This window comes from Mobula birostris, chromosome 17 (genome assembly GCF_030028105.1).
Source record: "Mobula birostris isolate sMobBir1 chromosome 17, sMobBir1.hap1, whole genome shotgun sequence".
In the NCBI taxonomy this organism is placed as follows: Eukaryota; Metazoa; Chordata; class Chondrichthyes; order Myliobatiformes; family Myliobatidae; genus Mobula; species Mobula birostris.
In genome coordinates this window covers 14,760,133-14,785,943 of record NC_092386.1, presented here as the reverse complement: position 1 = coordinate 14,785,943, position 25,811 = coordinate 14,760,133, and the positions used below count along the sequence as shown (strand labels likewise).

General features: G+C 41.7%; 1 protein-coding gene across 3 annotated transcripts; it reads right to left on the bottom strand.

Moving 5' to 3' along the window:
• Positions 1-24,905, bottom strand: marveld2b (MARVEL domain containing 2b). 3 transcript variants are annotated; one of them, XM_072281048.1, is made up of 7 exons: positions 24,869-24,905; positions 20,015-21,226; positions 17,496-17,531; positions 12,031-12,173; positions 6,747-6,918; positions 2,360-2,410; positions 1-613 (listed from the first exon to the last, which is right to left on the bottom strand). In XM_072281048.1, the coding sequence occupies exons 2-7, from the start codon at positions 21,203-21,205 to the stop codon at positions 497-499; spliced, it is 1,710 nt and encodes a 569-aa protein (XP_072137149.1). In that variant the 5' UTR covers positions 21,206-21,226; positions 24,869-24,905; the 3' UTR covers positions 1-496. The 3 variants fall into 3 exon arrangements, with proteins under 3 accessions (XP_072137149.1, XP_072137148.1, XP_072137150.1); XM_072281047.1 differs by having other exon boundaries at positions 20,015-21,220; positions 24,869-24,900; XM_072281049.1 differs by lacking the exon at positions 24,869-24,905 and adding an exon at positions 24,657-24,807.
• Positions 24,906-25,811: the final 906 nt, after the last annotated feature.

Below are 25,811 nucleotides of genomic sequence, written 5' to 3'. Positions count from 1 at the left end.
TTATTTTATTTTTGCATATGGAATATAAACAGGGGTTTCATACAAAAGTATTAACTAAAACATGAGACAAATATCAAAAGCCATATATACACATACTAGAGGGAACACGTGAACACAAAAGATTAAATTAAGTTTAAAATGTCTATGTTCTCAGGAGGTACAATAATGTAAGGTTTTGTAATTATGAAATACAAAATAGTAGTCAGATATAACAAAGACAACAATCTAGAAATTCTTTAGGCCAAGCAATATCTCTAGAGGGGAAACCGCAACACTTCAAGCCCTCAGTCTTTTCTACCATTCTGAAGTTCTGGAGGTAGTTAACGTGCATCTCCCTCTGTGAATGCTGCCCAATTTCCCAAAAGTTCCCAGTATTTTTCTGTTTTTATTTCAGATATCCAGCATCTGCAGTTTCTTTGCATTTTTGCTTCAGGTTAATGCAGTTGTAGAGACCAGGGACAACTCGCTCTGAGATTCTTCCGGACTTGTCAGCTCCTTAATAGTTATCATTCCAGTTCATGACCTTGTCATATTCTTGAATTCTCTGCTTGATATGGGAAAGCTTGTTTTTCAAATATTCACAACGTTCTTTTTTCTCCAGGAAGGTGGGATCCTGTACAAAATAAATAAGCACAGCATCATCCAGTGTCTGGAGTCAGGTTAATGTTTAATCACTAAATGTGCATCAAATATTATTTTATATCATATTAATGTCTAAATTTCTTGGATCTCCCAAGTTACATTATTCTGACCCCCTTGAAGTGACTTGATACAGGATACGAGGCCTAGGTTGAGTAGACAGCTGGAGACTTTCTCCCCCAGGGTGGAAAATGTGAGGTGTTGGACTTTGGGAAGACAAACCAGGGTAGGGAATGCACAGTAAGCAGCAGGACACTGAGGATTGAGGTAGAACAGACATATCTGGGAAAACAGATCCATAATTCCTTGAAAGTGGAGTCACAGGTAGATAAGGTCACAAAGAATTTTTTTGGCACATTGGCCTTCATAAACCACAGTCTTGAGTACAGGAGTTGGATGTAATGTTGAAGTCATACAAGATATTGGTGAGGTCTAATTTGGAGTTTCGTTGCAGTTTTTGGTCACCTACCTACAGGAAAAAAGAAAATAAGATTGAAGAAGTGCAGAGAAAATTTGCATGGAATTTGTCAGGACTTGACGACCTGAATTACAGGGAAAGGTTGAATAGGTTAAGACTTTATTTCCTAGAAGAATGAGGGGAGACTTGAGAGAGGTATGCACAAAATTATGAGGGGTATAGGTAGGGTAAATGTAAGCCCAACACATTGATGCAACCATGAGAAAGGCATGCCAGGGTCTCTACTCAATTAGGAGTTAAAGGAGATTTAAGTATGTCACCAAAAACTTGCAAATTTCTACAGATATACAGTGGAGAGCGTTCTGACTGGTTACGTCACTGCCTGGGATGGTGGCTCCAATGCACAGGATCACAAGAGAATGCAGAGGACTGCAAGTCTTAGCCAGAACCATCACAAGCAGAACCCTCTGCACCAATGAGGACATCTTCAAGTGGCAGTGCCACATCCATCACTGAGCACCCTCACTATCCAGGACATGCTCTGCTCTCGTTCCTACCATTAGGGAGCTGGTACAGGTGATTCAGGGACAGCTTCTTCCCCTCCACAATCAGATTTTGGAATAGTCAATAAACCCATAAACGCTACCTTGATACTTCTTATTTGTACGATTTATTTTGTAATTTATAGTCAATTTTTTATGCATTGCTGCTGCAGAACAACAAACTTCACATCATGTAAGACAATGAAAATAAATCTGAATTTGATTAAAGCACCACAACACTTTAACCCATCTAGTGCATACCAAACCGCTGTTATGCCTAGTCCAATCAACCTGCACCTGGACCATAGCCCTCCAAACACACCTTCCATCCATGAACCTATCCAAACTTATCTAAAACATTGCAATCAAATGCACATCCACCACCTACAGCGGCAGCTCGTTCCACACTCTCACCACCCTCTGAGTGAAGCTCCCCCTCAGGTTTCCCTTAAATATTTCACGTTTCACCCTTGATCAGTGGCCTATAGTTTTGGTCTCACCCAACCTCAGTGGAAAAAGCCTGCTTGTATTTGCCCTATTTATACCTCTCATAATTTTGTATACCTCTATCAAATCTCCCCTTATTCTCCTACGCTCCAGGGAGTAAAGTTATAACCTTTCCAGTTCCAGACTCGGTAAGATCTTTGTAAATTTTCTCTAAAATTGGGAACTGCAAACACAGCACAGCAAATTCCTAATGTATGTAGTTCGATATAGCAAACAAAGTTGATCCTTGAAAAATTTACCATGTTATACTCACATTTTTCTTCTTCTGATATTCATGGAAAACATTTGCAATCCTGTCATACTCCTAAGGGTTAGAAGATATGGATGTTCAGTAAACGATGTTGGGTTGTCTGAATTTTTCACACAATTATAGTAATGTAACTGATAGATTATTTTCTTAATTCCACTTGTATTTTTCTTCACTATTGTTCACAAAAATACAAAATCCTGACAGAATGTTTCCTGATTTTAAACTGTGAAGAATGTTTTTTTGGTGCCTGAATGTGTGGCGACATTTGCGGGCTGCCCCCAGCACATTCTTGGGTGTGTTGGTTGTTAACACAAATGATGCACTTCAGTGTATGTTTCGATGTACGCATGACAAATAAACGTGCATCTTAAATCCACATAGATGCAAGGAGCAGAGGGATAAAGGCAAACAGCACAGAAGCACTCCGATACCTCAGAGATGCCCTCAGCCCATCTCCATCAGTGACACAGGAAAGTCCATGGCAAAGTGTCCACCATGGTAGGGACAGGATCTGCTGACAGGTAGACCCACCACAGGTCTATCCAGCTCTCATCTGCTCACTGAATCCATGCCAGATTTACACTAACAATGAAAATGCACAATACATTTCACTGTATGTTTCGATGTGCATGCAATAAATAAATCTGAATCTGACCAGTGCAACGTTCATTGACATATATTTGATATTATCACAAAATGACAGGCAGGTTAACAAGTGATGAAGGACTACAACGAGCCTGTTAAGGCATTTGGACAGGGCACAATAAGTTAGCACTTGGAGAATGTGTAGTTATCTTCTCTGAAAGCAAGGATGAAAAAGCAAATTATTTAAATAGAGTAATAGGAGACCTGATGAAGGGTCTCAGCCCAAAACATTGGCTATCTATTCCTCTCCATGGATGCTGCCTGACCTGCTGAGTTCCTCCAGCATTTTGTGTGTGTTGCTTTGGATTTCCAGCATTTGCAGAATCTCTTTAGAGTCAGATTTCAAAGTGTTGCAATACAAACAAGTTGTGGGATTCCACTATAAGAAGCAAAAAGCTAACATGTAGGTTCAGTAAGTAATTTGAAATGCTAATACAAAGGGTGCCCCTCTATCTTGAGGCTGAGCATCTTGTCCTAGACTCTTCCACCACAGGAAACGTCATTTCCCCATCTACTCTGTCAAGGCCTTTAGATCCCGCCTCATCCTTCTGAATTCCAGTGAGTACAGACCCAGAGCCATCAAACGTTCCTCATATGATAACCCTTTCATTCCTGGAATAATCCTTGTGAACCTCCTCTGGACCCTCTCCAATGCCAGCACATCTTTTCTAAGATGAGGAACCCAAAACTGTTCACAATACTGAAGGTGAGGCGTCACCAGTACCTTATAAATTCTCATCATCACATCCTTGCTCTTGTATTCTGGATCTCTTGAAATGAATGCTAACATGGCATTTGCCTTCCTCACCACTAACTCCACCTGCAGGTTAACCTTCAGGGTGTTCTGCACAAGGACTCCCAAGTCCCTTTGCATCTCAGATTTTTGGATTTTCTCCCCATTTAGAAAATATTCCGCACATTTATTTCTACTACCAAAGTGCATGACCATGCATTTTCTAACATTGTATTTCATTTGCCACTTTCTTGCCCATTCTCCTGATCTGTTTAAGTCCTTCTGCACCCTACCTGTTTCCTCAACACTACCTGCCCCTCCACCAATCTTTGTATCACCTGCAAACTTGGCAACAAACCCATCTATTCCATCATCTAAATCATTTATATACAGCATAAAAAGAAGTGGTCCCAACACCGACCCCTGCGGAACACCACTAGTCACTGGCAGCCAACCAGAAAAGGATCCTTTTAAGACTCAGACAGCTATGCCGGCTGGAGTCAGGGTTTTATGCTTTGGCTCTTGATAGGGTCACTCATGCCAAACAGGTCAAAGGGTAGAGGCCAGACTAAGAGTGGTCCACCGGTCCTCCAGGTTTGGGGGTTCAGCTCAGGGCTAACAACCCTGACTGGTCAAACAAAATTGTTACGGAAACAGCACTGAAGAATCATCTTATGCCTGGGTGCGATGGTATTCCTGAGTCTCCACCCGGGACTTGCATGACTGACCGTAGTGAAAACCAAGCTACTGACATGAACATGGCCAGAAATGGAGGACCTTCACCGCTGTCCTAAGTACCAGAGGCATTACGGGCAGTAGGTACAATTGAAGTTCACACGATGTTCAAAAAGAGGCTTAAATTAAATGCATCATCTTGATCTTTGCAAAAAAAAAAAGTAGCTGCTTCTTGAGAACATGTAATCCTCATAGGTCAGCCAGTCAGGAAAAGTGTTTATGCACCGCAGAGTGAGAGAGGAAAACACGATTCCATTTCTCTCAAAGCCTAGAAAGCCAATTACTGACCTAACTGCAAAATCAAATGTAGGTAACAGTTAGTCCTGACGAAGGGTCTCAGCCTGAAACGTCGACTGTACCTCTTCCTAGAGATGCTGCCTGGCCTGCTGCGTTCACCAGCAACTTTCATGTGTGTTGCTTGAATTTCCAGCATCTGCAGAATTCCTGTTGTTTAGGTAACAGCAATTGGATGGGTGTGGAAAAACACACTGCTTGCTTGTAAACAGAAAGATTGTACCAACACATACAAAGGCCGACTGTAGGCACAGACATGCAAACTATCAATAAAAAATGAGTCAATTCTGAGATGATCACTTCTGTATAAGTAACAATGCAGCCACCAGAGGTCTTTCTTCTCAGGGCTCTCCGCTGGTCAGGGTCGATCATGTTTGCTATGTACATAATACACAAGCCAGGGTAGTACAAGCTGTTGCTCGTGCAGCAGGCTCCCCGTCTTCACAGAGCTAATGAATCCAAAGGAATCATTTCTGCTGACAGGAAGGGGCAAAGGCAGGTTGCTGACACCTTAAAACCAGCTATTTTGTGCAGATAGGGCTTGTCAGTTTTGGTTGGGATGTCATCTAGGAGAAGTACGGCATTGCAGGAGTTGCCAGTCAGCATTAAACTCAATGTAGGGCTGCCTCATGGTTTACTCCCGAAACCATCCACACGAGTGAGTATAGCGGCAAGGTATCGCAAGTTGAAATCACAGTTTCCCTTCTCCTGGATGACCTGCCAACCACAGCTGACAAGTTCCATCTGCACAAAACGACTGGTTTTAAAGCACCAGTAACCTGCCTTTGCTCCTTCTCCTGTCAGTAGAAATTATTCTGCCAGGCTTGGTCGCTAAGCAACACATGAAGGCCAGGAACTGGGCTTGGTTGCGAGGGCTATTTGTGACACAAGCCATTGCAAGCTTTTCAAATGTAGTGGGAGCTTATCCACACTACCCTCCCCCTGTCTATAACAACTTTAAGAAACCTTTCTTACTGCTCCAAATTTTTAAAAAACGGTATCAGTATTAGATATAGGCTCGGGAACAAGAGCTGACCAAACAGCAGGAGGCACTTTTACACTAACATGACAAAGCAAATCGGACTTAACTATAAAGATCTTTATTCTTCATCCACAGAGTTGTAATCAATGTGTTGCTGATGTTTGTATTTGAATACAAATTTATCTTGTAAAATGAATGACTTTTCAGATGAAACCATGCAGTTATTTTCCCAACCAAAGGTATACACAAAATAATCATACTTCTCATCACAGAGTTAAAGATTAGCGTTATTTGTCAAAGGTACTTCCAAACATACAGTGAAATGTGTCATTTATGTCATCAACCAACAGTGTCTCAGATGTGCTGGGGGCAGCCTGCAAATGTTGCCGTGCTTCTGGTACCAACATAACGTGCACAAATTACTAGCGCGAACCTATATGTGGATTGAAAATGAGGACCCCCCCCCCACCCCCCAGTCACAGGGGGAATGTTTAAACTCTAAGTCAGCAGCGGAATTGGAACCGGGTCAGTGGTACTACTGAAGCCACATCACGCAAACTACCACGATAGTATAGCGGTGAGCGCAGTGCTTCTCTAACTCCAGGAGGAGCTCAGAGTTCAACCCCGGTATCCTCTGTAAGGAATCTCTACCCCCCCACCCCCTCTGGAATGTGTGGGTGCTCTCCAGGTGCGCTGGTTCCCCCCCCCCCCACACACACTGTAAACACCCGCCAGGTAGGTTAAATGGTCTTGGTAAATTGTCCCATGATTAAACTAGGGTTAAGTCAGAGTTGCCAGGGGTTGCCAGGGCAATGTGGCTCGAAGGACCAGAAGGGCCAATGTATTCCATGCTGTATATCTAAATAAGTAAATGTAATTGCTTTCATTACATTTAAAAGAGCCAGTAAAATGCCAAATATTAAGGCGAGATTGTGTGCAAATTTCACGTCACATGCCAGTGATAATAAACCTGATTCTGAGGTTTGACGTGGTGTACTGACCTGCTGGGATCCTGCATGCTGAGGGAGTCTGCTCATCATGGCATCCATCTCACTGAACTTCTTCAGAGTGGCTTGCACCTCTGCGTGAAGTTCCTTGTATTCTGCATGTTGGTCGTTGAATACAGCTTTGTAGCGCTCCCGCTCCTCAGATGTTCGAATAGTTGGGTATTTACTAAACAAAAAAAAAAAAAAATTCCTTTTTAAAATTTAACTCAATGCTCTACCCAGTTCAATTAAAAAACAAGATTAACACAGACATACTGTATAATGTGTAGGGATCAGCAATCAAGGAAACACCATTTCATTCTGCATTTGCTTTACTGTAAACATCAGCAGGATCTCATGGTCAGGTGGACCTCACCCATCTCTCATCAGGTTTAGAAACATTTTCCTACCAAGAGCAGCCATCAAAAACAGTGACACATCGGAGAACAGGTCACCCTGTTACAGGAAGGACTTTGTCAAGGTGGAGATGGTGCAGAAGAGATTTACAAGGATGCTGTCTGGACCAGAGGGGCTAGGTTATAGGGAGAGGTTGGCCACGCTGGATCTTTATTCTCTTAAGTGTAGGAGAATGAGGGGTGACCTCACAGAAGTTATAAAATTATGAGGGGTATGGATAAGTTGCATGGTCATAAGTCTTTTCTCCAGGGCTGGGCAGTTCAAGACTGTGGGGCACAGATACAAGCGGGGAGAGATTTAAAGAGTTCTAAGAGGTAACTTCTTTATGCAGAAGTTAGTGAGCTGCCAGAGAACGTGGTCCAGGCGGGTACAACTGCAACATTTAAAAGGCACTTGGACAGGTTCATAGAGGGGAGCGGTTTGGGTTGGTGATTTTATGAACTTCTATGAGGTCTCCTGTGCTCCAGGGAATAAAGGTACAACGTGGCCAGCCTCTCCCTGTAACTCAGCCCTCTAGTCCAAGCTTGGGAAACTGGGACTAGCAGGGAGGATGCTGTGATTGGCATGACCAGATGGGCTGAAGAGGCTATCTCCATACTGTATTACTCTGAGGACACTAATAACTTCTATCTCAAAAGCTCTAATCCAGTTTAGCATGGCAACAACTTCGATAAGCTCAGACCCAGAATCAAAGATGGTAATTTTATTAGTCCACTATACAGTGGTGCTACAAAGTTTGTGAACCATGTAGAATTTTCTAAACTTCTGCGAAAATATTACCTAAAATGTGATCAGATCTTCATGCAAGTCCTAAAATCCAATTAAATAAATAACACAAAAACCATTAGACTTGTTCATTTATTTATTGAGATAAGTGATCCAATATTACATGTATTTGTTGGAAAAAGTATGTGAATCTTTGATTTCAGTAACTAGTGTGACCCCCTTGTACACCAATAACTTCAACCAAACTTTTCCGGTAACTGTTGATCAATCCTGCACAGCAGCTTGGAGAAATTTTAGGCCATTCCTCTTTACAAATCTGCTTTAACTCTGGGATGTTGGTGGGCTTCCTTGCATGAACTGTTTGCTTCAGGTCCTTCCACAACATTTCTGCAGGATTAAAGCCAGGACTTTGACTCGGCCATTCCAAAACATGAATTCTCTTCTTTTTAAACAACTCTGTTGTTGATTTACTCTCCTCTTTTGGATTATTGCATTATCCAACTTCTATTAAGATTCAGGTGACGGACTGTTTGACTGACATTCTCCTGTAAAATGTCTTGATACGATTTTGAATTCATTGTTCCCTCAAACTGTCCAGACCCTGAGGCAGCAAACCAGCCCCAAACCATGATACTCCTTCCACCATGCTTCACAGTTGGGATGAGGTTTTAGTGTTGGTGTGCAATGCCCTTTTTTCTCCTAACAGTGCTGTGCCTTTCTATGAAAAAGCTCAACTTTTGTCTCAATCGGCCACAGAACATTGTCCCAGAAGCACTGTGAAACATCCAGGTGGTCCTTTGCAAAGTTGAGATGTGCAGCAATGTTTTTTTTAAGAGAGCAGTGGTTTCCTCAGTGGTGTTCTTCCATGAACACCATTCTTGTTCAGTGTTTTTTCTTATACTGGACATATGAACAGAGTCCTCAGCATACTCTAGAGATTTCTGCAGGTCTTCTGCTGTTACAATTGGGTTCTTTTTCACTTCCTTCAGCACTGCACGTTGTGCTCTTGGTGTGATCTTTGCAGGATGCCCAATCCGAGGGAGAGTAGCAACAGTACTGAGTTTCCTCCATTTGTAACAATTTCTCTTACTGTGGACTGATGAACACTCAGGGTTTTAGAAATACTTTTGTAGTCTTTTTCAGCTTCAGGCAACTCTGCAATTCTTTTTCCAAAGTCCTTTGAAAGTTGTTTTGATCAAGGCATGGTGCAGATAAACAGATGTTCTTGAGAAGAGCAGGCTTTGTCCATAACCTGACTTTGTGTGTCTATTTTTTTTCATATACAGGGTAGGGCACCTCTACAACCCACACCTCCAATCTCATCTCATTGAAAGGAACACCTGACTCCAAATAGCTTTTATAGAAGGCATTACCCCAGAGGTTCACATACTTTTTCCAACAAATACATGTAATATCGGATTATTTTTCTCAATAGATAAATGAACAGGTATAATGTTTGTGTGTTATTTATTTAATTGAGTTCTCTTTATCTAGTCTTAGGGCTTACGTGGAGATCTGATCACATTTAGGTCATATTTATGCAGAAATAGAGAAAATTCTACAGGGTTCACAAACTTTCTAGCACCACTGTATTTGAACTTCAGGGAAGTACAAGGTCCTCCTACCCTCCGCAAGCCTGCGGGTCACCCTCGGGCAAGGTGCAGCACCTACTTAGCCTCCCCAATCAGCATCAAGTGAAGCCACGGGAGCAGGAGGTGGATGGTCATAAGAGCAGCCAGTGCAGATCACAAGTCTCAGTTATGCAACCACTGACACCAGGCAGACAATCTCTGAACAGTATTGATAATGTCTGGGGTTGCCCTTCTGGTAAAGGCACTGCTCAGAAGCCCAAAAGGAGGGTACTGATAGAAGATAAGTGGAGAGATTGCAGAGCTCAATTCCAACAGCATCTCTAAAGAGGCGGTTTGACCTCCTGTGGAACGTATTGGTTCTCTCTGACTGCTCCAATTTCCTCCTACAGTCTAAAGATGGTCAGTAGGTTAATTGGTCATTGTAAACTCTCCTGTGATTAGGCTAGGTTTAAATCAGAGGTTACTGGACATTGTGGTGCAAAGGACTGGAAGTGCCTATTTTGCACTGTATCTCTAAGTAAGGCAGACAAACAAACAATATAAGGGAAGGTGCTGGTCAAAAGAAAATGCATCGGTGATGGCAGGAGGTGAAAAGGGTAAAACTCGGTGAAGTTTGAGAGTTAATTCACATATTTATCTGACAAAACCACTAATCATAAGACCATAAGCTCAAGGAGCAGAATTAGGGCCATTTGGCCCATTATGTCTGCTCCGCCATTTCATCATGGCTGGTCCAATTTTCCACTCTGCCCCAATTTCCTGCCTTCTACCCAAATCCCATCATGACCTGACCAAGAATCTATCAACCTCTGCCTTATATATGCATACAGACTTGGCCTCCACAGCTGCCTGTAGCAAAGAATTCCACAGATTCACCACTTTCTGGCTAAAGAAATTCCACCTCATCTCCATTCTAACAGGACACCCTTCTACTCTGAGGTTGTGTCCTCTGGTCTTAGACTCTCCCACTATAGGAAACATCCTCTCCACATCCACTCTATCAAGGCCTTTCACCATTCGATAGGTTTCAATGAGGTCACCCCTCATTCTTCTGAATTCTGGTGAATACAGGCCCAGAGCCCTCAAACACACTTCATATGACAAGCCATTCAATTCTGGAATCATTTTTGTGAACTTCCTTTGAACCCTCTCCAGTTTCAGCACATCCTTTCTGAGATAAGGGGCCCAAACTGCTCACAGAACACCAAATGAGGTCTCACCAGTGCTTTATAAAGTCTCAACATTACATCCCTGCTTTTACATTCTAGTCCTATTGAAATGAATGCTAACATCACACTTGCCCCTTCCTCACCACAGACTCAGTCTGCAAATTAACCTTTAGGGAATCCTGCACAAGAACATCCAAGTCCTTTTGCGCCTCAGATTTTTGTATTTCCTCCCCACTTAGGAAATAGTCAACCCTTTCATTTCTTCTATCAAAGTGCATGACCATACACTTCCCGACACTGTATTCCATCTGCCATTTCTCTTGTCCATTCTCCTAATCTGTTTCAGTCCTTCTGTAGTCTCTCTACTTCCTCAAAACTACCTGCCCCTCCACCTATCTTCATATCGTCTGCAAACGTTGCAACAAAGCCATCAATTCCATCATCCAAATCATTGACATATAACGCAAAAAGCAGTCCCAACACAGACCCGTGCAACACCACCAGCTACTGGCAGCCAACCAGTAAAAGCTCCCTTTATTCCCACTCTATGCCTCCTGCCATCAGCCCCAGCTTTATCCATGCTAGAATCTTTCCTGTAATACCATGGACTTGTAGCTTGTTAAGCAGCCTCATGTTTAGCACCTTGTAAAAAGGCCTTCTGAAAATCCAAGTACACAACATCAACCAATTCTTCTTTGTCAATCCTGCCTGTTATTTCTTCAAAGAATTCTAACAGATTTGTCAGTCACAATTTTCCCTTCAGAAAAACCACACTGACTATGTCCTATTTTATCATGTGCCTCCAAGTACCCCAAAACCATATCCTAATCAATCGACTCCAACATCTTCCTAACCACTGAGGTCAGATCAACTGGCCTATAATTTGCTTATTTCTGCTTCGCTTCCTTCTTGGAGAGGAGTGACATTTGCAATTTTCCAGTCTTCCGGAACCATTCCAGAATCTAGTGATTCTTGAAAAATCATTATTAATGCCTCCACAATCTCTTCAGCCACCTCCTTCAGAACCCTGGGGTGTACACCATCTGGTTCAGGTGACTTATCTACTTCCAGACCTTTCAGGTTCCCAAGAACCTTCTCCCTAGTAATGTTAACTTCACACACTTCATGACCCCTGACACCTGGAAACCATTGCATAGCCTTGAGCTGGGCAGCACAGTGATAGAAAAACTAGGTACAGCATTAGCTACCAACACACATTGTGGTGTCCCTGCACCAATTCCAAGAATAAAAACCAAGCTCTGTGTAGGCAGAAATAGCTTGATTTAAAAGTCAATCTCATTCATTAGATACAGCATGTCATCCCTTTTGCCAGCCGCGTTGAGACCAGATCCAATGATTTATTTACCAAGATAAAATGGTTTACTCTGTACTTACGCCAGGTAGTCAGCCATAATGAGGGGTTTCGGAATGTGGCCCGCAGGAATGGACCCACTTAGCACAGCGGGTTTCACTTCTACTGGCTGCTGCTCTTTGTGACTTGGGTTGGTTACAACAGACTTCTCTTTAGATTGCCATGCCTGCTAAAACAAAGACACAAATGTACTGTAATGGAATATGGGGGCCACTGGGACGTGAAAAACTTTGGCAATCTGCTGCCTGATAATTCCTAAATCCTGATGGTTGGGAACCTCGAGTTTCTTACCCCACCGCCCAATCCTGTGCTCCTTTAGACTCCCTGGAAAATTATATTACTGTGTAACATATTTCAATAAAAAGGGGATCAGCAGTGCCATCTGAACACCGATGACATTCTTTACAATGCTACGTAGCACCACAAGTGTGCTGGGATGGGGCAGATTCAGGTCAGGCCATGTCCTCTTCTCAATACCACCATCAGGCAGCAGGTACAGAAACTTCGGGACCCAAACCACCAGCTTCAGGAACAGTTATTCAAAGTTCAAAGTAAATGTATTATCAAAGGGCATACATATCACCAAAGGCAACCAATTTTCTTACAGGCTTACTCAAGAAATCCATGGCTGGAATCACCCTATGAAGCAAAAGAAGACTTTTAAAATTATTAATCGATTCCAGCCCGATATAATTTTTGCTGAAGAAACGCCTATCAGAACGGGTGATCAAAATAGATTTTTTAAATAGTGGTAGGGCCTTCAATATCATGCTACTTGTCAAAACAAAACCAAGGGAGTATCTATTTTTATTAAATCTAATATTTTATTTATCCAAGAAGATATCGTGTCAGATATTAATGGTAGATTTTTAATTGTCAAGGGAACAATTTGTAATAGAAAAATTGTCCTGATTAATCTACATGGACCTAATGTAGATGATCCTTCTTTTTTTAAATATGTATTTGGTTTATTGCCAGATTTAAATGAATATATATTGTTAATGGGTGGTGATCTTAACTGTTGTTTAAATCCTTTGATTGACAAGAGTTCAACCAACCAGCGACTTCCGAGTTGTTCAGCATCACTTATTAACTCTTTTTAATTGATTATGGCTTGATCGAAATCTGAGGAAATTTACATCCTAATGACAGAGATTCACATGTTCATAAAAAATATTTGAGAATTGATTATTTTATAGCTGATTTCCGAAATTTGTCCAAAGTCCAGAAATGTGAATATGACGCTATCGCTGTTTCAGATCATGTGCCTTTAAGCTTAACCTTTGAATTGAATGATGTCGTATTGTAAATTTGCCTTGGCGTTTTCCAGAAAATTTATTACAAAGTTCAGACTTTGTCAAATTTATTGAGACTCAGATAAAAAATTTTTTTCTTTTTAATAATACGAGAGATGTGTCAAAATTGATTATATGGGATACACTTAAAGCATATTTGCAAGGTCAGCTAATCTCCTATTTGGCTAAGCTCAAGAAACAGACAAAAATAGAGTTAGATAAGATTTCAAAACAAATTAAAGACTTGGATAATATTTATGCAGTCTCTCCTAACATTGATTTATTTAAACAAAGGGTTGAACTTCAATCACAATATAATTTACTATTAACTTCTTATTGAAAGAAATTTGCTTAAATCAAAAAGTCAATTTTATATGTTTGGAGACAGAAATAATAAGCTATTAGCATCCCAATTAAAGGCAGCTGGAGCTAAAAGACAAATCTTAAAAATTTGTAAGGGAAATGGTAATTTAGCTTGTAATTATGAAGACATTAATAAAATTTTTCAGGACTTTTACAGTCCTGAATCTCAGTCCAAATCTCAGTTTCCAGCTGATCCTTCTAAAAATGATTGCCTCTTTACAAAAGATTGATCTTCTTAGAATTTTTGTTGAAGATCAACAAACTCTTGATACTCCTATTACTGAAAAGGAAATTCAGAAAGCTATTCTTTCAATGCAATCTGGTAAAGCTCCTGGACTGGATGGTTTTTCCTTAGGATTTTATAAAAAATTTGAAGAATTGCTTTCTCCATATATGTTGGAAATGCTCAAAGATTCTTTTTTGTTAGGAGAGTTACCTCCCACATTTTATGAAGCTTCTATTTCTTTAATTCTTAAGAAAGCTAAAGATTGTGCTTCATATAGACCTATCTCATTATTAAATGTGGATGCTAAAATCCTTTCAAAAATAATGGCTAATCGACTGGAGAATATTCTAGCTAAAATTATTTCTCAGGACCAAACAGGTTTTATAAAAGGCCGTTATTCCTTCTCTAATACTCGGAGACTGTTAAATGTTATATACTCATCCCTTTCTAAGACTCCTCAATGTGTTGTTTCTCTTGATGCTGAAAAGGCATTTGATAGAGTTGAATGGAAATACTTATTTAACATTTTAGAGAAATTCAACATTAGTACTAATATTAATACGTGGATTAGAATGATATATAAAAGCCTTATTGCCACTGCTATTACTAATAATTGCAGATCTTTTTTTCGAATTTTGCGGGGTACGAGACAAGGATGTCCGTTAAGTCCCCTGTAACTTAACTTGATGTTGGAACCTTTGGCTATTGCATTTCATGAAGCTAAAGATATTCAAGGAATTTCCATAAATGGGACTATTCATAAGATCTCCCTTTATGCTGATGATCTTTTAGTTTATGCTTTGAATCCTGAAGAATCCATTCCTAGTTTATTGAAATTATTAAATGAATTTGGAAAGTTTTCGGGATATAAATTAAACTTTAATAAAAGTGAATTATTTCCTTTGAATGATTCTGCTTCTATATATGATGACATTCCTTTTAAAGTTACAGACTCTTTCAAATATTTAGGTGTTATCATCACTAAAAATTATGGAGACCTTTATAGAGTTAATTTGGTTCCCTTAGTGGATTTTATGAAGCAAATATTTTGTAGATGGAATCCACTTACACTTTCATGCAGTTAAAGTGATGATCTTACCAAAATTTTTTATATGTATTTCAAAATTTTCCTATTTTTTTTAACTAAGAAGTTTTTTGATCAGGTTGATTCTATTATTTCATCTTTTGTTCAGAATAATAAGAGACTAAGAATTGGAAAATATCATTTACAAAAATCAAAAAAGGATGGAGGTCTTGCTCTGCCTAATTTAAGAATGTATTATTGGGCGGTTAATATACGTTATTGTGTGTTTTTGGTTATATTGGACTGATAAAAATGAACGACCACCTTGGGTTGATTTGGTACTGAAAGCTGTGAAACAATTTTACTTAACTTCGTTATTAGGAGCCTCTTTACCTGTACAACTAGCCAAAATTTCTATTCTAAATTTATATCCTATGATTAAGCAGTCATTACGAATTTGGTACCAGTTTCGTAATTTTTTTAATCTTAAAAAATTTAGCCTTCTTAGTTTAATTTATCGAAACTATTTATTTAAACCTTCACTTAGTGATCCTACCTTTTTTCTTTGGAGGAATAAAGGAGTTTATCCTTCATGGATCTGTTTCAAGAAGGTCGATTGATGTCTTTTGAGAAATTAGTAACTAAGTATTCTCTCTCGCACTCACATTTCCTGCAATATCTTCAGGTCAGACATTTCTTACAAGAATATTTAAGTAATTTTCCATATATACAAGATTCTGACCTGTTAGGCATTATTTTAAAAATGAATCCTTTAGTGAAAGGTTTTATTGGGAAAAATTATAATTTACTATTACAACAGTATAATTATCCTTTACTTAAGATTAAGCAAGATTGGGAAAGAGAGCTTAACATGACCTTGATATCAGAGGATTGGTTGTGAATTTTGAAGTTGGTTAATTCTTCTTCGATTTGTGCCAGTCACTGTCTAATTCAATATAAAATTGTACATAGTTACTACTTGACAGAGGAGAGACTGTCTAAAATGTTTCCTAATGTTGATAGTCAGTGTGATAGATGTAAAACTGAGACAGCTACATTGACACATATGTTTTGGTCGTGTTCTGTATTGAAACAGTTTTGGAAATCTATTTTCTCTATAATTTCTAAAGCTTTAAAAATTAATTTACAACCTAATAAATTGACAGTTTTGTTTGGTACAATTCCTCAATATATTCATGGTATTTCTATATCAGACCAACATGTAATTGCATTTGTCACATTATTGGCCAGAAGGGCTATTTTGTTGAAATGGAAAGATGCCTCTGCTCACACCTTGATACAATGGTTCTCTCAGCTGATGTTATGTCTTAGTTTGGAGAAAATTAGAAGTCGAACTTTTGATCCTCGATTTGACTTTGAGAAAAGGTGGGGTTCTTTTGCCCGTTACTATCATTTGATTTGAGTTAATTAAGGTGGTCCCCTTCTGATTCTTGTGTCATTGGTTTTGGTTGGCAGATTGATGTTTTTCTTTTATGGAAGCTTATATGTCATATAGCTCCGGGGTTGTGCTCCCAATGGGTTTTTTTCCTCATTTTTTTTTCAGTTAGTAGGTTTTTTTTTTTGTTTTAGTTAGTAGGGGTTCTTTTTTCCTTTTTTTTTCCAAAAATTTTTTTTTAAAAATCCATGATAGAGTAATAACGTAATAGAATCATTGAAAGACCGCACCAACCTGGGCATTCAGCCAGTCTGCAAAAGACAACAAACTGTGCAAATTCAAAAAGAAATAACAATAATAAATAAATAAGCAAAAATATCGAGAATATGAGATGAAGAGTCCTTTAAAGTGAGTCCGTTGGTTGTAGGAACAGTTCAGTGAGGGGGCAAGTGGAGTTGAGTGAAGTTATCCCCTTGGGTTCGAGAGCCTGATGGTTGAAGGGTAGGAACTGTTCCTGAACCTGGTGATGTGAATCCTGAGGCCCCTCTACCTTCCTCCTCTCGGCATCAGTGAGAAGAGAGCTTGTTTTGGGTGGAGGAGGTTCCTGGTGATGGATGCTGCTTTTCTGTGACATTGTTTTGTGTGGATGTGCTGAATGGTGGGGAGAGCTTTACCTGTGATGGACCGGACCATATCCACTACTTTTTGTAGGATTTTCCCCACAACCATCAGGCTCCTGAACCAGGACGGATAACTTCATTCACCTTGACACAGAACTGACTCCACAACCTAGACTCACTTTCAAGGACTCTACAACTCGCGCTCTCAGTATTAATTTTTATTTGCAGTTTGCCTTTCTTTGCATATTGGTTGTTTATCACTCTGTTTATGTGTAGCTTTTTGTAAATTCTATTGTATTTATTTTTCTGCAGGAAAAAGAATCTCAAGGTAGTATATGGCAACATATATGTACATTAAACACGCTTTCTCATTCCGTCCATAGCTCGAACGAATGAGATAAAGCACAAAATCATTTTCCTGCTAATTCCATTTGACGTATCACCATCACAAATTTAACATGTTTCTGTTTCACAAGCTCACAAAGTGTAGGAGGAATGTTAACCAGAAATGAAAACAAACAGCATTTTAAATGAAATTGGAGCCTCTAAGAACAGCATCCCTACCGTTTTTGTGGATGTCCCAGTTTCCGTACTTCTCAGCTAGAATCAAAAAAAAACACAAAATTTCACACTGGGAACAATATTTGATGCACTGTCACAGATCTGAAATGTTAACTCTCTCTACATATCAAGACCATAATTCACAGGCCATTCAGCCCATTGAGTCTTAAATCACAGTTCTCAAACCCATTCTTCTGTCTTCTGCCCGTAACCTTTGACACCATTACTAATCAAGAATCTATCAACCACCACTTTAAATAACCCAGTGAGTTGGCCTCCACAGCTGTCTGTAGCAATGAATTTCACAGATGCACCACCCTCTAGTTAAAGAAATTTCCTCCTCATCCCTGTTCTATTCAGAGACTCTGCTCTCTGATCCTAAACTCCCCCACTGTAGAAAACATCCCCTCTACATCCATTCTGTCTAGGCCTTTCAATATTAAATAGGTTTCATTGAACTTCCCCCTCCTCAATCTTCTAAACTCCCGTGAGTACAGGCCCTAACCATCAAATGCTCCTCACACATTAACCCTTTAATGTCCAGAATTATTCTCATAAACCTCCTCTGGACCCTCTCCAGTGCCAGCACATCTTTTCTGAGATAATGGGCCCAAAACTGCTCACTTTACTCCAAGTACGGTCTGACCTATGCCTTATAAAACCTCGGCATTACATCCTTGCTCCTATATTCTAGTTTGCTTGAAATGAATGTTAACATAGCATTTGCCTTCCTTACCATCGAATCAACTGGCAAGTTAGACCTTACAGAATCCCTTTGCCCCTCCGACTTTTGAATTTTCTTCCCCTTTAGAAAATAGCTTACACCTTTATTCTTTCTTCCAAAGTACATGACTATACACTTCCCAACATTGCATTCATTTTCTGCTACTTCTTCCCCATTGCTTTCATATTCCTTCTGCAGACTCCCCACTTCTTCAACAATACCTGCTCTCCATCTCTTTGTATTGTCCATAAGCTTGGACACAACGGCATCAACTCCGTCATCCATATCTTTGACATATAACGTGAAAAGAAGCGGTCCCAACTCCAACCCCTGCAGAACACCACGAGACACTGGCAGCTAACCAGAATTCCCACTTTTTGCCTTCTGCCCTGAGCCAGTCCTCTGTCCATGCCAGTATCTTTCCTATAATACCACCGGCTCTAGTTTTGTTTAGCGGACTCATGTGTGGCAGCTTGTCCAATGCTTTCTGAAAATCCACTGATTCTCCTTTATCCGTCCTGCCAGTTCTTTCCTCAAAGAAGAAATTTGTCTGACTTGCGGAGTGTTTCCTACATTTTCAGTTTTTAAAACATCCGCAAACACCAGATGCACACTTTCAAACCACAAGCCTCCATGGTAATTCACCTTTTCTTTGAATTCCCTAACCAGAGAAGGTATTTGAAGCTAAGTCATTAAATATATTCCATATGGACTTAAACCTGATTTCTGAGGACGAAAGGAATTAAGGGATGTTATGGGAAAAGCAGGAAAGGGGACTGAATTTGGATGACCACCCTTGTTCATGTTGAAACCCCAGAGCAGGTCGAAATGTTTGTTCCTGCTCCTATTTCCTATGGCCTTACACAAAAAAAACTTTTTTTAAAAAAAATTCTAAAACAAAGCACCAAAGAGTTAAATTTGGCATAGTCAATAGCAGAAGGAAATAACCACTTCTCTGTTTGGTCAATCACACCTGTCCTTGTGGAAACATTGATCGATTATACGTCATGCTCCAAGTGCTGGAATTCCTCCAGTGAACCTGTTCTGCGCTCATGTCTAACCAGACCAGCACAGTACTAGACCACAAGACACAGGAGCAGAATTAGGCCACTTGGCCCATCATGCACCATTCCATCACAGCTGATTAATTATCCTTCTCCCCATTACCATCAACACCCTAATCAAGAACCAATCAACTTCACTTTAAATATACCCAATGACTCGGCCGCCACAGCTGTCTGAGGCGATGAGTTCCACAGATTCACCACCCTTTGGCTAAAGAAATTCCTCCTTATGTCTGTTCCAAATGGACATACTTTACTGAGGCTGTGCCCTCTGGTCCTAGACCCACCCACTAAAGAAAACATGCCCACTCGATCTAGGCAATTCAATATTCTATAGGTTTCAACGAGATACCCCCACCCCCCCTCATTCTTCTAAACTCCAGTGAGTACAGGCCGAGAGCCATCAAATGCTCCTCATACATTAACTCTTTCACTCCCAGGATCATTCTCGTGAATCTCCTCTGGACCCTCTCCAATGCCAGCACATCCTTTCTTACAGAGGGGGCCCCAAAACTGTTCACCACGCTCCAAGTGTGGTCTGACGAATGCCTTACAAAGCCTCAGCATTACATCCTTGCTTTAATGTACTGCAGCACACTTGGATGTAGAATGCATATAGAGTAGTTACCTCACACACCCCCCACCCCCCATACAACTGCTATTCTATATGGAGGAGGAAGAGAAGCATATCCTCTCAATATAACGAGTTCTAAGTTTAAACAGAAGCTCATTACCTCAAACTCGGCGTAGTTTTGGTGTCTCCTCTTTGCCTCGTGTCTCCACAACTTCAGACAGACAATGGAGCTGATGAGATACAGGAACATGGTGGCAAAGAGAAAGATGACCGCAGCGATCTGTCCTCCCTCGACGCGGCAAAATGTCGCATTCAGTGGGGTGTTGAAGAGAGGATAATAGCAGAGGCCGCCGCGGTTCATATCGTTGAGGTACACGATGGCAGCAGCCAGAAAGAGGATAAAAAGAACGACGTTAATGGCAAACTCGGTCAGCGGCCACCAGTTAGAATCCAGTAAGATGGTGCGATAGTACATGGACATCCCCAGCACCAGGAGAATGATGGTGACCACCCACGCCAAGCCTGCGACGACAATAACAAAAGGTGTCTTTGGCCCCTCGTAGTAGTATCCTCCTTGCAAACTGTTGGCAGCGTGACTGTACGGCCGAGAGTAACCAAACATATTGTACCATTCATTGTCTTTATGTATGTAAGCACAGACACAGGCAAATACAGCGGCCCCAAACAGCAGCTGAATGGCGCCCAGGATCCGCAGCAAGCCAGCCCACGACTTCATGTAGGAGTATTTCAGGTTGTACTCTTGCACTTTGTCATGGTAGTTCCGGACGGTGCGGGTGTGGCGATCCAACGAATCGTAGGGGTCGCGGGGGAGCATCGACTCAGCCTCTCTCCGAGAGTTGTAGCTTCCCCCTGAACCTCCGTAGGGATCCCGGTAGGAGCTGGTGCCGGACGCCTGCCCTTCCAGCCCGAGATATTCCTTCACAGAGGGTGTGGGGGAGGCGGGTGGTGAGCACTCCACTCCGTCGCTGGTATTGCTAAGAGCCATGTTCACCTGTGGATCGTCACTTCTCCCTCTGAACAAGTTCTTCACAGAATCTGGGATAAAACGCCGCACCGGCTTCAGCTCCAGGGAAGTCACCGGCTCATCAGCTTCATCCGGATAGAACTCGGGGCCAACGGGTGGGTGCAGAGGCAGTGGTGGGGGCGGCAGGGGGTCTGCACTCACTGCTAAATCACAATCCTTCAACAGCTTTGCACCAGGTGCAGTGACGTCCTCCTCCAGAGAAGGATGGGAACGCTGGCTTTCTCGAGGGACCTCATCGTACTGCGTCACCCTTCCCCGGTTCCTCCATGTTTCATGAGAAGCTCCAGACCTCTGTCCCAATGACATTGGCACAATTTCCCCCTGCAACTTAAAAACAGCATTTTATTCTGCTTTCTGCCCCCTTCTTTTTCAGTCTTGATGAAGGGTCTCGGCCCAAAATGTCATCTGCTTCTCCCCCTCCAGAGTCGCTGGCTGACCTGCTGAGTTCCGCTTTTGTGTGCATTGCTGAATATTTCCAGCATCTGCAGTATCTCTTGTGTTTAAAAAAAACACACTAGTTTTAATCCACATCCCCATAAACACTGCTGAAGATGGTCACTCATTTTACCACACTTTATTTCAGCTTATGGGAAAGTGCATTGCTCACATACAGAACAGAACAGGGTTTGGTCACCCGTCCGCTCAACTAGCCCCACCAACTTCACATTCTACCTACTACTGTAACTTCCTTTAGCTCAATAATCACAAGCTGATCCCAGTATCTGTGAATAGAGCAAAGCAGTGCTTACAGCACAAAAGTTCTCAGTCTCCCTACCTCCTCCCTTCTTCAATTGTTACCACTTCATCTCTCCCTCTCTCTCCTCTGAGCTGTAACAGGCACACAGACTGCAAAACCTATGGACCAGATGAACGCAGTAACCCAAACTGCCTGTCTTCAACCCTCGCACCAGCCATGCAAACCGCTTTCAACCTATGGCGTTACAGGCATGGATAGAGGAATGGCTGACAGGCAGGAGGCAGCGAGTGGGAATAAAGGGGCCTTTTCTGGTTGGCTGCCAGTGACTAGTTGTGTTCCTCAGGGGTCAGTATTGGAACCGCTACTTTTCACATTGTTTGTCAATGATTTAGATAATGGAATTAATGGCTTTGTGACAAAGTTTGCAGATGATACAAAGATAGGTGGACAGGTAGGTAGTGCTGAGGAAGCAATAATAATTGCAGCAGCATTGGAAGAATGGGTAAAAAAGTGGCAGGTGGAATGCACTGTTGGGAAATATATGATAATGTATTTTGATAAAAGGAACAATAAAGCAGACTATTATCTAAATGGAGAGAGGGTGCAAACATCAGAGGTGCAGAGGACTTAGGAGTCCTCGTGCAAGATTCCCAGAAAGTTAATTTACAGGTTGAGTCTATGGTAAAGGCGGCAAATGCAATGTTGGCATTTATTTCAAGGGGAATAGAATATAAAAATAAGGATATAACACTAAGGCTTTACAAGACACTAGTCAGAGGAGGTTCAGAAAGATGATTCTGGAAATGAAGAGGTTAACATATGAGGAGTGTTTGGCAGCTTTGGGTCTGTACTCACTGAAATTCAGAAGAATGTGGAGGGATCTCACTGATATCTACCAAATGTGGAAAGGACTAGATAGGGTGGATGTGGAGAGGACGTTTCTTGTGGTGTCCAGAGTCAGAGGGCACAGCCTCAAAATTGAGAGGCGACCCTTTAGAACAGAGGTAAGGAGGAACTTTTTTAAGCCAGAGAGTAGTGAACCTGTGGAACGCTCTGCCACAGACTGAGGTGGAGGCCAAGTCCATGGGTATATTTAATGCAGAAGTTGATAGTTTTCTGATCGGTCAGGGCATCAGAGGATATAGTGAGAAGGCAGGTGTTTGCGGTTCAGTGGAATGTGGGATCAGCCATGATGGAATGGCAGAGCAGACTGAATGGCCTAATTGTGGCCCCCAAGTCTAATGGTCTGAGAGTCACGCAAGCCGCCTATCTTCAACTCGCGCACCGGTCTCGCAAACCATCTTCATCCCGTGTACGCATCACGCAAACCAGCTGCCTTCAACCTTAAGCAAACAATCTTCAACATCTGTTCTATAAACAATCATCATAAACTTGTTTGTGTTCAGCAGGTTTGCACTTAGAGCACGCTATAGCAAATGGGTTTGGAAAAAGACCAAACTAACCTTACAGTAAACAAAATGTTCACTAGCCGCAAGAAAGAAGGTTTTACCTATCTCGGGTGAAGTGCAGTGCACAAAGTGAATGTTCCACTTTAAGGAAGGAGTGAAAGAATTCATCGACCGCGTTTCAACACAGGAAAGCAACCTGATACCTGACTAGCCAATTACGTCTTTCAGACTGAGCAATAAGACGGTATGAATAAATATAAAGATGAAAGCAGCAGCATTATTTCAGCATTAGGAATGGAGTGTGGAGAATCCTCGGTTTCCAAACATGCAGGGAATATCCCTGCCTTGACTCACCATGGCTCCAATTTGTTGAGTTTAAGATTGATTTACAAGTTGAAGCATCAGGAACCATTCTCATCCCAAGAATGGGATTCCCTGTAAGGAGAAACACAAGAAAGCGCTCCTTGTTTTCAGGTGCCTATCATACCTTCTCTGCCACTCAATAAGGCAAGGCCAGAGGACACAGGAACAAAACAGACCATTTGGCCCATTGAGTCCATTCCATCATGGCTGATTTATTATCCCTCTCAACTCCATTCACCTTCCTTCTCCCTATAACTTTCGATGCCCTGACTAATCAACCTCCACCTGAACTATACTCAATGACTTGGCCTCCACAGCTGTCCATGGCAATGAGTTCCACAGATTTTCCACCATCTGACTAAAGGGATCCCTCCTCATCTCTGTTCTAAAGGGACACCCTTGTATTATGAGGCTGTGTCCTCATGGGTGATTACTTTTAAACCTCCATCCCTGCAAAAAAACTTGACATCTCTTGATTTTTCTTTAAGATGCAAAGGTCCAACCTATTTAACAAGTGATTCCCTACAGCCCTGTGGGGACAGGATTTCAAGTGCTACCGCTCTGGGTGAAGAAGCTCCCCAGGCCGACTGGCCTGCACCTTATTTTGGGACTGTGATACAAGAGCACAAATTCTACTGAACGCCATTTTGATCTCACACCTGTTAGGAAGTACAACTACGTCTATTTCTCCTGTATTATTGAACCCGTTAAATTCTTGCTCTTTCATGAGACTAGTTCACGGTTCTCTCGAATTGTCTCTGCACCTCCTGACAGTCCAGCCTCGCTGACGCGCTGACGGCAGTACCCGCTGACGCGGTTTCAAGTGCAGAGTTCAAACTTGATTCCCTTTGCGCAAGCTAAAACTTCTCAGCAAGAAAAAAGTTTAAATGGGACGTGTACTGTGGAAACAGGCTGTAGCCCAGAGGGTCCCAAAATTTAAAGAGGAGACATAGAGGTTCTGCAGATGCTGGAAATCCAGAGCAACACAAACAAAACGCTGGAGGAACTCAGCAGGTCAGGCAGCAACAATGGAGGGAAGTAAACAGTCGACGTTTTGGGTCGAGACTCATCAGGACACAATCAGAAACGGAATCAAGTTATCCTTAACATAACTAAGATGAAATTTGTTATATTGCGACAGCAGTACATCGCAAGGATAAAATGATTAGAAATTACGAAATAGAGCAATTAATAACCGAAACAGAGTAACGAAGGCATTCCCAGTCCCACAAGAAGACCACTTAAAGTGACAGCAAAGCAACAAAGTTTTAAACAAACGAGATTTTACTTCCTCAGACGTATTTCACACCCTGGACTCCGATGAAAACACCCGAAACTCCACTAACCCAGTTTCGGCGAGACAGAGAGCCGCGCACGCAGGTTTCGGGCAGGAGCGCCGGGTAGCAAAGGCAGGAGCCCGGCTCCGATTAGGAGGGGACCAGGCTCCCCCACCCCATTCAAACCCCCTCCGCCTCGCCCGCTCTCAGATACAGTACTCACCGCCCCGGCCGCTCCTTCCTCACCTGCCCAAATGGCGGAAACTCTCGGTCACGTGACCCGGCGGCTCCGGCATGATGTCACACACGTACCTCTCCAGGTATGTATACCTGTCCTCTTCCTTTCCAATCACGATGAAGGATCTCAGCCCAAAACGTCAACTGTTTATTTCTCTCCATAGATGCTAACTTGCCCTGCTGAGTTCCTCCAGCATTTTGTGTGTGTTGCTCAGGATTTCCAGCATCTGCCAAATTCTCTTTAGTGTTTAAAGACTAAAGAGTTGGAGTCTTATTACAACAACTAGATTTTCAAATAATCACGCCGGGAAAGATACAGTAATCCTAAAATAATCTTCAAACAGCCCAGTTTTATGAGAGGTTTCCATTGAAAGATCTTTACAACAATTATGTCGATGCATTCTTACTGTTAATGTTGAACAAAATAACATGACGATAATGATCTGGATGGGTGTATGAGACGTGTAAAAGTCTTAGACGCATGTTACAAAATCTGTAAAGCAAAGACGTTTTCAAATATAATGGAATGAGAAGTTTCCAAGTATCAAACAAATTACTATAAAGTGCAGCAAACAGTAAAAATCTAATTCAAATCAATATTTGGTATGACCACCCTTTGCCTTTAAAACTGCATCAATTTTCTTAGGTACGCAGTCGTGTAGTTTTATAAGAAAATCGGCTGGTAGGTTGTTCCAAGCATCCTGGAGAACTTGTCACAGTTCTTCTGCACTTTGGCTGTCTCGCTTGCTCTGTCTTTCCAGGTAATCCCAGACATGATGGTGAGATCTAAGCTCTGTGGAGGCCGTACCATCTGACACCACGTTAAAAGTTCAATGGTCAGGCTCTACGGCAAACCATCAAAGCCACATCAGAGGCGACGGAAAGAAGCAGGCACTGGCTTTGGCTCAAGCGGAAAGAACTTTCCTGGG